This window comes from Rhamphochromis longiceps, linkage group LG7, assembly GCF_057381845.1.
Source record: "Rhamphochromis longiceps isolate RC_006_pf linkage group LG7, R_longiceps_female_GT1.1, whole genome shotgun sequence".
Lineage (NCBI taxonomy): Eukaryota > Metazoa > Chordata > Actinopteri > Cichliformes > Cichlidae > Rhamphochromis > Rhamphochromis longiceps.
Window position 1 is genome coordinate 71,684,801 of NC_140563.1, and position 13,138 is coordinate 71,697,938.

The 13,138-nt window shown below is 39.0% G+C and overlaps 1 protein-coding gene across 1 annotated transcript in view; it reads right to left on the reverse strand.

Moving 5' to 3' along the window:
• Nucleotides 1–13,138, reverse strand: part of LOC146666998 (laminin subunit beta-4-like) — a 78,018-nt gene that overhangs the window by 54,503 nt on the left and 10,377 nt on the right. Inside the window, exons 4-14 of the mRNA XM_085415157.1 lie at nucleotides 11,231–11,308; nucleotides 9,698–9,888; nucleotides 8,834–8,969; nucleotides 8,488–8,561; nucleotides 8,156–8,344; nucleotides 7,866–7,929; nucleotides 6,054–6,268; nucleotides 5,356–5,476; nucleotides 1,582–1,770; nucleotides 344–499; nucleotides 98–201 (exon numbers count right to left, since the gene is read on the reverse strand). Of these exons, the coding sequence (XP_085271283.1) occupies nucleotides 98–201; nucleotides 344–499; nucleotides 1,582–1,770; nucleotides 5,356–5,476; nucleotides 6,054–6,268; nucleotides 7,866–7,929; nucleotides 8,156–8,344; nucleotides 8,488–8,561; nucleotides 8,834–8,969; nucleotides 9,698–9,888; nucleotides 11,231–11,252 (1,461 nt within the window). The 5' untranslated portion in view covers nucleotides 11,253–11,308. The remainder of the gene's footprint in view (nucleotides 1–97; nucleotides 202–343; nucleotides 500–1,581; nucleotides 1,771–5,355; nucleotides 5,477–6,053; nucleotides 6,269–7,865; nucleotides 7,930–8,155; nucleotides 8,345–8,487; nucleotides 8,562–8,833; nucleotides 8,970–9,697; nucleotides 9,889–11,230; nucleotides 11,309–13,138) is intronic.

Genomic DNA, 13,138 nt, shown 5'->3' on the forward strand with positions numbered 1-13,138 from the left:
TTTGTTTGAATTATTTCCCAGCTCTATTATCAATTAAATTTAATGAGGATGAAAGGAAGCTAAAGAGTAAATTACTTATTTTACAGATGTGGCCTACCAGACACCGATCACACAGCGGTCCACTTGCCATTGGGTCACATTCACAAGTTCCTGTTAGCTGATCACATGACCCAACACTCCCCAAAGGATGACACCTGCACGCTGAAACACACACACACACACACAGTCAGCCTGAAAGTTTCTGTCATGCTCATACCTTCAGCTCGTTGAAATCATCATATACACACAAGCAGGAGCTCCTTTGTTGAGAATGACAACAGGACAAATAAAGTTGTTTGGTCACCCTGACAACCCGTGGGGTCATCCTGCCTCAGGCTGAAGAAGCCATGTTTGCAGCGATCACAACGTTGACCCTCCACATTTTCTTTGCATACGCACTGACCGCTCAGAGCGTCACACTGACCGCCGCCACGTGAACCAGCTGGATCGCAGTTACATGCTGAAACACATCACCATTACATGGTATGACATCATCATCCCAAAGCTGTTACGTCATTTCACTCAATGTAGATTTATTTCTAAAGGACCAGATCAAAACAACATTATAAATTAAAGACCATACAATAATCATCATCTTGTTATGAGACAGCTTCCCTGAGAAACAAGGGGCTGATCTGTGTTGGGTAATCACCCTCCTCCTGAGGCTACAGTCATATCAACATAAACAGTGCTCTCGTTATTGTGCCATCAACTACAGATAGACAGTCTGCTACTAGTGTGATTGAAATTGGCAATTACACACATTCTGTTTGCGACAAAAGTTATGCATGATACCATAGCTGTGATAAACTGAAAAAAACACTACACCCAAATCTACTGCCATCTTGATCAGAAATGTAGTGCTATACTGGAGCCAGGAGTGGACTTATCGGTCCACTGGGACACCGGCCTAAGCGTCATTATGGGCTGTGGTGAGGAGCCCATTTGATGAGAAAACAGCTTATGGACCAAGTCAAATTCATGGACCAAGCACGACTCCATCAGCCACAAACTTGCTGAGATTTAATTACCAGAACAACTGTCTGTGAAGGTTCTCAGTCATCCAGGTCATTGTAGTCTAAGGATCTTGGAAAGAAAAGCGTCTGGACTTCTTTAAGTTGCTTGAAGATGTTTCACCTCTCATCTGAGAAGCTTCTTCAGTTCTAAGGTCAAATGGTTGAACTCTGGGATTCTCCACCTAGAATTGAAGAAGCTTCTCGGATGAGAGGTGAAATGTCTTCAAGCAACTTAACGAATATCTGAATACCTGTACCATAAACATATTTTACTATCAGCTTTCACTGAGTTAATGGAGACTGTTACTGCACCATGTTGGTAAAAGTCATAAAGCACTGGGTTTGACATTCAGACATTACTGTTAACATAGAAAATATCCCATAAAGAGCTGCATTCTGACAAACATCCAGCCGCACCACTTCAGCAATGAAAGAAAATAATAGAAACAGAAAAAGGTGAGACTCATTTCTACAGGAACAGTGAGAGCATGAATATTCAAAAAGTAAAATAACAATAAAAGCTTACGTATGCAGGCTTGTGGGTCATCCTTCGCTCTCTGCGGATCCTGATACAAAAAAGGTTGACACTGTTCACACTGAGGCCCCATCCTGTTGTTGCCGCAGTCATCACACACACCGCCGCTCACACCTCCAGTCGCTTCGTAACGAGCTGCATCAAAGTGACACGAGTCCGAGTGACTGTGGCAATTACATGCTAAGAAAGACAGAAAACAGCATTTTAAAGTATAAAAGTTATGGAAAAAAATAATCATGTCAACAAACAAGATACAGAGGTGTTTAAGATTATCAAACAAATTTAAGTATAAAACAAAGATAACAAAACGGAACACAAAACGCAGTTTCTAAATGAAGTGGTTTATTATTGGGGGGGGGGGGGGGGCAATTCCAAACCATCATGGCCCTGTGTGATTAAGTGATTGCCCCCTGAACCTAATAACTGGTTGGACCACCCTTAGCAGCAACAACTGCAATCAAGCATTTGTATTAACTGGCAATGACACTTTTACAGCCGTGGAGGAACTTTGGCCCACTCATCCTTGCAGAATTGTTGTAATTCAGCCACACTGGAGGTTTTTGGAGTATGAACTGCCTTTTTAAGGTGATGCCACAGCATCTCAATTGGATTAAGGTCAGGACTTTAACTAGGCCACTCCAAAGTGTTTTTTAAGCCATTCAGAGGTGGACTTGCTGCTGGGTTTTGATTATTGTCCTGCTACAGAAACCAAGTGCGCTTCAGCTTGAAGTCATGAACAGATGGCCTGCTATTCTCCTTCAGGATGTCTTGGTAGATGGCAAATTTCATGGTTACACTTACCACAGCAAGTTTTCCAGGTGCTGAGAAGGCAAAACAGCCCCAAACTATCACACTATCACCACCATATTTTAATGAAGCTATAATGTTGCTTTTCTAAAATGCTGTTAGTTTTATGCCAGATGTAATGGGGTGCACACCTTTCAAAAAGTTTAACTTTTGTCTTGTCAGTCCCCAGAGTATTTTCCCTAAAATTCTTGGGGATCATCAAGATGTTTTCTGGCCAAACTGATACAATCCTTTATTGTTCCTTTTGCCCAGCCACCTCTTTGCTGTAAGAACAGGAAGTGCTGTTTAACATTCACATTTTAACCTTGTAGACAATAATGGTCAGAGGTTTATAATTTTAAACTCCAAAAATTCTGCCAGAAAATGAGATTGGAGTGTAAAATTTTACTGAATTTTATTCCTCCTATTCCTATTTTTAATTTGTATTAATTTATGTTGATAAATAATGTCAAAGGTCCAGCTGGTTTATTTCTAATGGGAGAGAAAAGGCAGAAAGCTAATTTCACTCAGAGATGGAGACAGATAAGAAAGAAGGAGAGAAAGGAGAGAGGTTAGAATTAAAGGAAGGATCCTCATTTAAAGCTCACATGGAAGTAGGGCTGCCACGGTTAGTCGACTAGTCACGACTACGTCGACTATCAAAATCGTCAACGACTGATTTAATAGTTGACGCGTCGTTTGAAGCTTTGTAAGATCCCAAAAGACGCAGGAATAAGTAGCAGGATTTAAGAGTGTAATAACGGACTGAAACAGAAGATGGCAGCACTGCATGTACAAGGATGCCAGCTGCCGTTAAACCCCGAAGAAGAAAAAGTAGCTCTGACCCAGAATTCATAGCGCAGCCCAGCTTAGTTTCCAACAATGGCGGCAGCTAGTTAGTTTTAATGTTACTCTTATTATTCTTTCTGGGTCACAAAATAAACGTTTAACATATTTTCAGGCGAGAATGTAGCTGTGTAAACCTCAAATATCTGCTCAGTTTATCAGGACACCGCATATTTTCAAAAGCGCTCCGACGTTTTTGGAGACATCTGTTACCCACTAGCTCGATAGCTAGCCGGGGGCGAGGCTCACTAGAGCCCGTGAGAACACCGGCAAATCGTTTTCAAACCCACCGCCGTCTTTCGCTACTCAGGTTAAACACGATATATGAGTCACTTAGATAACTTAAAAATGTTGTTGTTTGGCTTTTTTTTTTTTAGTGTTTTATTTGTTCCTGAGTAAATCGGTTTGTCTGAGATTAAAGTTATAGTTTTTACACAGCTGAATAAACATCAAGCAGACAGCTGATTATCAGAAGTGTGAGATGCTCCAGAATTTACTCCAGTGTCCTGTTATATTTTAGATAGCAAGGAGTTTATTAAACTTCACCGAAACAATCTGCAAATTTCATTAAAATTTAATAAACTATCATCTTGTCTTTATTTTTAGTTAGCACAGACCTTAAACACTTACAGCTGTAAGCTAATGATAGTTATATAAGAGCAGATGCTGCTGGTGCAATAAGCTGTATGTTTTACGTCCAATGGGTGATGATCTGATTAGTCGACTAATCGCAAAAATAATCGTTTGTGGCAGCCCTACATGGAAGTCCTCATGTCTCTGAATCTGTACGTGACACATGATGTTTGTTCATAAAGTTGCTGCTAAACAAACTGAGGCAGACTGTGTTATTTAAAGGCTGCAGGTTAGTGCAGGATGAACAGGAGAGTTTACTGCACTGTGATGGGTTCAAAGTAAAGAACAGTGTGACTGCTGCACAGTGGCTGTGGGATCATGGTCACAGTTAGCTTCCATCAATTGCAGCAGAGACTCACTGACTGAATTCATACCAACTCTATAGTGTAATATAAATACAGCATAAACAGGGTACTGTCAGGGTAGAGGATGGACTCAGCCAGGACAGGTCAGGAAACATCTGCTCACATCTGGTTGAATTCAGCTGTGTAAGAAAATGGACTGAAGCTCTCAGCAGAAATGGTTGTGATTGTTTTCCCCACACTGAGACATTACAGCTGATTTTATGTTCCCTACCTGCTGAATCCGCGCTGACCTCTTCCCTGCTTATTTCCTGTTTAAAGTCCCCCTCTACAATCGAGGCAACAGGAAACAGAGCTATTTTATTTTACTTCTTTTTCGCTGCTCATGTTCTACTTTTCTGATTCAAGGTGAACACATTTATTAGAATTAAAATGATTTGAATAAAAATTTAGACTGAAATAATGTATTATAATTTACTAATATTATTTTATTATAACATTAATAAAAAAAATAGGTGGTAGAAAGTCTAAATCATGCTTAAATTGTGCAAGGTTGTTCTATGACCACACACAGAACCATTTATTGTTACTGAAAAGTGCTGATATTCAATTTTAAAATGGGACAAAAAGCCATCAAATGCATCACCTGAGCTTCTAGTTTTGTGTCTTTCATCTATTTTAATTTAACCTTTGTCTGGATCTAAAATAGATCAGAACAAAATAAATAATTCAGTCATTAAAGTGGACATATACTTTTGACTTTTAACCAGACAGCAAAATTTCATTTCACATCAAAGGAATGTGTTTAAGAATGATTGAAAATCCCTAATAATCATATGCTATCCACAAATGTAAGCAATTCTACTTACTACTTACTCTAGTTGTAATTTGATATCATGTGAGGTATTCTGATATCTAAAATGAATCTGTAATACAGATGTAGGTTCTACAGAAGGAAGTTGACCTTCTGCTGCCTCAGCAAAAGTTCTTTGAAAGGGAAAACTGATTTCTTATTTTTTTATACGTTCAGGCTTTGCAAATATGCAAACATTTTGCAAACATCAGTTTGACAACTGAATCACAATGACATTTGTGTATTAGCCAAAAACCTAAAAATATTTTTGATAATGTTTCCAACAATCTCTTTTTTTTAAAATAAAACATTAAAAAGTGATACATTTATGTCAATTTGAGTTACCTCGGCAGATGTCTGCTGCACCCTCTCCTCCAGGCTTCCAGGGGGAGTCGTTGTGAAAATCCTGACATCTCTCACAGTTTTCTCCAGCTGTATTGTGCTTACAAACACATTGTCTGTGAACCTGAAATCAGAAAATATCTTTACCTGCTGAGCTCAACTGCAGTTTCAGGTGTAGTGTGATGTCGAGGGAAAAATGATGCATACACACATTTGATTAAAAATGTGCAGAGGTTATATTAGGACTCCATCTATTTTCCCCTGCTGGCCAGAACACCAGTTTTACCCAAAGACCACTGATTTGTGGATAGCAGAGGTCACACATGCATGATGACTTTTTCTAATTCTTAAGCCACAGCTGCCCAAATACATATAATCTTTTCTCTCAATTTTTGCCTTCATCTTTAATTTCTTTTTACTGACTTTCAAGTTCTTGATTCGCCTTTCAAAGCTGTTTGTTAAAAACAAAAAACCCAGCACGTTAACATTGATTAAATCACAATACAATACAATTTTATTTATATAGCACATTTAAAACCAAAGTGCTTCACAATAATGCAATAAGTCATTGTTATAAAATATTAACAAAGTACAAAAACAAGTACTAGTACTAATCCTAACAGATGGGAAGCACTAATCACTTTAAATAATCAAGTTAATCACTGAAGGACGAATAATTTCAGACCGGCTCTACTCCATACCATGCCAGGCTGGGTGAAAACGTCCCTGTGGACTCCAGCCATGGGCACACACTGGCTGGCGTGTCCGTTACAGAAACAGCTTCCTTGAACCACCATGTTGTAAACAGAATAGTAATATTTGTCCTGAGGGTTCCTGCGTTTTCGACTCAGCAGTGTGTCACCAAGTGTGAAAAGACGTGTGAAGTTCACCCGAATGTTTGTCACGGTGGTCAGATCTGAGGATGATGATCAGAACAATATTCAGTTTTACACGTTTCCCCTATTCCCATTAAAATGTTCCATTTGACAGACACATTAAAAGTGTCAGGGCTGCTGAGCGCCATTTGTTAGGGTCTATCTTCAGTCTGTCGCTGGGAAGTTTTTCCCAATGATGAATATGCAGAGAACATAATTGGAGATACATTTTCTGAATTTCAGGAGGGGGACTACGCCTCTAAACACGCCCCTTCCAGCTCTTATCTATATATAACCATTTATATATATATTTATATATATATATATATACATTTCTACAAGCTCTTTTGTCTCATTTTCGTGCACCACTCTCCCTCTCCTTTTTCAAGTCTTTCACTTCTTCACTTCACATTAGTACATGAGGGATCTGCCAGGCCTAGGAGACGCCTCCAGTTCAACTCCAAACTGCAGTTCAATTCATGTTTAAGCCATTCACTATTATCTATTCAAAAAAAGCTGTTAAACCTCAAATAACGACGTGGGCCCAGCTAGTGAATGATACATTTATTGGAGGCTCATTAGACATCTATTGTACCTCTTGTTAAAGAGCGTAAACCCCTGAGGCAAAAAAATGGGTGAAAGACTAAAACCTGCAGTTCCTCTAATGTTCGCAGCACATTGGTCCCCTTAGGCTATGTTCACACTGCAGGTCTTAATGCTTAATTCCGATTTTTTGATCAAATCAGATTTTTTTGGTCTGCTCGTTCACACTACAAATAAAATGTGACAGCAAACACGCTCTAGTGTGAACCCTCAAAGCGGCCCGCATGCGCAAAGAGATGTCACACACAACGCGCTCCGTTTAGACCCAGAGCAAGCAATATTGTTTGACTGATGGACCTTAATATAAAGACTTGTTTCAGACCTTATGTTTCCCAATTTTGCTTTAAGTTATAAAGTTATTTTGTTATTTACATATGGCCTAGTAATTATCCTTATTGCTGTTTTAGAGAGGAGCGGTGCTTTAAAGGATAGCTGCAGATTTCTGTCAGAATCTGCAGATTATACAGTACAAATAAAATGTTCACGTTTCTCCAACGTTGTCTTCCCAACAGTTTTACTAACATCTACACTTGCTGGCCAGGAAGTGTCCACGATGTCTTCTCGTGCACTTCTCCGGTGCTAATAATTGGCGTCTGTCCTGTGTCAGTGATGTAAAAGACGGATTTAATGCGACATGATCATTCAAACTGCAGTCGCTTTCTAAAACATCATATATGTATCAGATTCAGCACCACATACGAAAGTGACCCAGATCGGATCTGTTCACACTGTCATACCATGATCGGATATGGGTCGCATAGGGTCAAAAAGGTCAGATTTGATGCACTTTCGCCTGCAGTGTGAATGTAGCCTTAGACTCCCATGTTAAAACGTTATAAAAGAAATAAGCCTGACCCCCCCCGCAGTTTGCCCCAGGGCAACTATGGTTTGCCTCCACCAGTGTGTGAATGTGAGAGTGAATGTATAGTGGAATTGTAAAGCACTTTGAGTGTCTAGAAAAGCGCTATATAAATGCAATCCATTATTATTATTATTACATATAAACACAGTGACAGCTATTTAGGAAAACCTCACCGTGGATGTTCGGTGCATGAGGGTTTTCTGTTTTAAAGACAGGATCAAGAGCTTTCAGGACCACCTAGAGGACAAATATAAGAAATACAAACATATTTACTTACACAGAACCAGTATAAAAAAGCATCATTAATGCTTTGCTGTTATATTACTTCATCATTTTATCATTCCTGTGAATTAGTTTCAGTTTTGTCTCAATGAATTCTTAAGACAAAGTCCAGAATGACTGAAGCCCAGGGGAGCTATAGAAAAAAGCTCATGTTCACACTGGCTGTAGTTACAATTGTTACCTCTCCAACTAAGGATGGTTCTGATCCAGAGTATCTGCTGTCACAGACAACGTCATCGATGCTCCTGGCGGGCGCAGTCGACACTGAAGGGAAATGAAGAGAACAGTCTTCTGCAAAGTAACGGACAACTGTCCAACTTCGCCCAAAATCCCTTGATCGTTCCACCAACATGGCTGCTGGCCGAAAACTCTGCACAGAGCAGATTAGCATTATTTTAATGTTTGATTAGGCAAATGTTAAAGGTGTAGGCTCTTTTCTATTCATACGACTTTTTGACTAACATTAAGTTAATTCCCTAAAAACATTAAATTCAGTACGCTTTAGAGGTATACCTTGAACCTGAGGACCAGGTGACTGAACTGGAACATAGTCTCCAGATTTAACTGGATGCTGACATTATGAACTCCTGCACAGAAGGCAAACACAGAGCAGACTTACAGTGTTGCAGATTATTTGTGATAGCATATTTTAACTGTAACGTTCCACAAACAGTAAGTCGTGTTTCTTTGTCACACACAGAGCAGTAGGGGTAGAGTTGCACAGCTAAGTGCTTTCTCTTACCCAAACACATTCTGCCACCTAAACAAAATGTTTTTTGTAACTAATATATTGATTTCACATAGTTTTCCTTCTCCCTCTGATTGGACAGTTTGTTGTTGCAGAAATACTCAAACTTACCAGTCTCCGACTGCCACCACTTCAGCTTTCTCTCGAGGTCAAAATTTGTGATGACATTCTCAATACGATGGCTGTTTGGGCTGTTGTAGCGATGATATGGTAGCCGAGAGTCACATGTGAAACATTTCTGCCCCTCCTATGAATAAACATAAACCAGCCTGATCAATGATTACCTCTGGGTTTATAATACTACAAGTAAACTACATGAAATATCATTACTTTAGTAGTAATGATATTTCATGTAGTTTATTGTAGTTAATTTCATTTATTAAGTATTTCAATCACCATAAAGGAGGTACTGCTTATTTCTTCATTATACCAACGCCTACAAATCATGGAACAGGCTATTAGCCCAGGCAAAAATAGCATCTTCCATGATATAACAAATTTATTTTGTTATTGATCAATGCAGAAGACAGAGTCATGCTTTAAGCTGTGCTTGAAGAGCCTGAACATACAATTTAAAACTGGATCATTGCCAAGTTGTCTGTTATTTTTACTTGTTCATCCTTTGAGCCTTTTCATGCTCGGGTGATTCACCAGTCAGAAGAACTTTGAATGCTGGAGAAATAATGCAAAGATTGACGATACATCAGAAGGAAAAGAAAATAAAGAGAAAAGCATACACGACGGGAGAGGTGGAAATGATCCTCAGGGTGAAGAGAACAGCGTCAGATAATAAAGACACAGATCTGAACATGCTTCAGTATGAAGACCAGCCAGAAACATCAATCAAAGAGAAAATGAGTTCAGCTGTAGTTTATTCACACACAGGCTGACATATCTTGCTTCACTTAACACACACACACACACACACACACACACACACACACACACTTTGTGTGTATGAATTTTCTATTTGACCTCCAGATATCCGATGATGCAGTAATTTTGTGGTCCATCCAGACCACAAGTGGATGACGCTGAGAGCTGAGCAGCACGACCAACCAACAGGTCACCCAGCTGGGGGTTACAGGAGCTGATGGGGCATGGGTCCTGGAAGTCCTTGTAGTCCTGAAGGTGAACTGCTGGAAGGAAAGCTGCAGAGAGACAAACTGACCAAAGACATTTGAGGTATTGGACATTTCTTCCAGACTCGGGAAAGTAGGTCTTTTAACAGACATAAAAATAAAATAGTTGTCTGCAGTTTAAATATTTCAGCATATCGTTAAATCGATCCTTTTTTCCAAAGCGTCACAGTGAAGTGTTTTTTTTCTAAATTATAGCTTTCTAGAAGGAGAAAGGTGTTCACATTTTTGTTTTTACAAGAGTTATGATGAGAACTAAAAATAAGTTTAAATTTAATAGATTGGGAAGAAAAACACGTGACAACAAGAGGAAAACCTTCAACAAGTGATTGCATGTCTGCAAATCTTCAGCTAAAATACCTTGAACAGCACACCTGATCAACCTGACAACTGCTCCCTGCCCTGGCCATAACAACTTGGACTTTTCCTCAAAGAGGAGGTGCACCTGCAGGTGTTGGACATCACATCTCACAACATGAGAACTGCAATGTCACTTTCTTTACAGGAAGTTTTATTCATTGTTAGATTAAACATTGAATTCTAATGTTTTGTTATCCAGGTCATGGTAAAGAGTTTGAAAAGAAAGTGATTGGAATTGTCATGGTTTGCGTGAGTGCTGGGTTTTTTTCACAATCCTGGCATTTCCACCTCTGGGCAGAGCTGCCGCATCACTGCTGAAAGGCTGCACCTAAGCCGGCAGCCCAGATTGTCTGCTAGCCCTCATTAGTCGCGGTTATAGTTATTCCTAAATTTGACTTTCTTCTCACAGAAAATCTCCGGATGTTGCTGAGACTCACTGCCATAGCCTGCCTTGGTTCAATCGCTTCAACTCGCAGTTTCTCCAACTATGCTCACCTGCCTTGCTCCCCACCCAGCACTCTGACTTTAACAGATCACTCATTGGATTACCTTTGCACCTCACCCTGACCACCTACCCCTCTATGCTTCACCTGCGCCTGTGAAAAGACTTTGCAATTCACAACTTACACCTTGGATCAGCATCTGAAACCCATTCTAACACCTGTTTCCCTCATTTCAGTGAGTGAGAATACCACCACACCCTTTCCCTCTGTCCCACACCCCAGGGGTCCTGCACTGGAAGTGTCCAACTGTTTGCCATCTATAATCCAGTTTTGAGATCCTTCCCAGGCCCTCTTTTGGGATCACTCCTACTAGGGTTTAAATACCCAGGGCTCTCCACCATTTCATTTTATAACTGGAGACGCTTCTTGGATGCGAGGTGAACTGTCTTCAGGAAACTTAAAGAAGTCCAGGTGCTTTGTTTCCAAGCTCTAGTGATTTTAATGGTCCTTCCTTCACTGAGTGAAAGTTCAGAAAACATATGGCAGTGATTAGAAACTGAACTTACCGATGAAAAAGTGAAAGATCATGTTGTGCTGAGGCTGGTCAGGTAGATTCCACAGATCTCTAGCAAATTCTTCTTACTCTGAGCACAAAAACATGTAAACATCTTCATCACATTTATTGCTAAATTACTCATTTCGTGATTGCTAATCTAAGGTCAGTTTTATCTGCATAAACAATAAAATGTATATTTAACAAAACCAAACACATTTAAGGGAAACAAACAAAAATCACACCGATAATTTTTCATGTTCTTATCAATAAACAGTTCAATTCTGTTTTATTGATAGAGCAGTTCACAACAATAATCACTTCTGAATTGACTCTTATCCAGCCTCTTAACATTTCATTTGCTGTTGGCTGCTCTGTTAACTGAGTCTCTATCTTTACACTGTGGAGTCCCCTGGAAAAGTTGAAACAGATATTGTATTTTAATTGTGTTATGAGACAAACAATTCTAGTAAGCACATGACAAATATGTCATCATTAATGTCACCATATATGACAAAATAAAGAAAAAGTGATTTGTAAATAAGATAGTAATCTCATGTACTATAACTAGAAAATGGTTATGAAAAATCTGCTAACCTTCGATTAAATGCTAGTTCTTTCTTTTTTTTCAAACTGAATAAAAGAAAGTGGGGTATTGGTTGAATATAATATGCCTCCTCCCATTTAAATAAAAGAGCCTGACAGAGCAGTATGTTTTCACAGAGCAATCAAATGCAACCCCCTGAGGGGACTGATGCACTTTCACAGGAATGAAAGGAAAATGAAGTTTTGCTGAACATTTCAACACCTTCCATGCGTTTAAGCCAGTTTTATTGCACAAGTTCTTTATGGAGAGGCAAGTTATCATTTTGTGTTGTTTCTAAGTTAGCTTTATTGTCCCCTGCAGGGAAAGTGCTATGGGAAACAGAAGTGGATAGGTATGTTGGATCAGTATGTTCACAACATAGTAAATATAAACAGATTTCCAACTTGTTTTTCGAAACAGTTGGAACACTGTAAAGGTTAAAAAGGTAGGTAAAAAATTAATAACAAAAACAATTTTCCCAGGAAAAGGCATAATCCAGATGGGAGCTAGTGTTTCTCATCATTCAAACTTCTCCGTGATTTACATGTAAAACACTGACTTAATCGTGTTAGTGATGTGCAAAAACAAAGCTTTCTCTGGACTCCTTAGAATGCCTAACACGAAAAATACAAATACTCTAAATATTCATGCTCACAAATTTTGCACAAGTTAAATAGGATTTGCAAATTACATTTCAAGATGTGCGTGTGTGTGTAATGGAATGAAGTACTGAATATTTATCATGCTCCTGGGAATATTGTTTATAGGTATGAACTTAAAGTGATAAATATCTTGATGTGATCTGTCACACATCCTTATAGCCACAATCGATTAGAATGGTCTGACAGGACCTTGAACATATTTAAAAAGTACAATTGTCGAATGACAAAAACTGTCAAAAACTTGGTGGTAACATTTATATGTACACTGAAAATACCCACCAACCTTTAATTTCTACTTTAGAATAGTGAAACGATAAAACAAATTCATAGGTTCACAATTTAACACACCAACTATTAATTACCAATTATATCTACAACCCCAAATACATTTCAGTGCAGAGCAATTAACGCTTCACAAAATACTGTTTGCAGGCTTACAGTTCTATGAAATGCAAATTATTCCAGTTAAATTGAACAAATCAGCTGATCATATGAGGTACAAAGCTGCCTGACTTTTCTAACAGCAGGTCCAGTTTTGACTTAAAAGATAGTTGATAGACTTAATTAGAGTAAATATGGAACATACCTACTTCTGCCTCCATCGCAAAAGAAAGAACACATCTGGGCAAGTAACAGCACACCTGAGACATATGCAGCCTCAGGCTGTACTTAT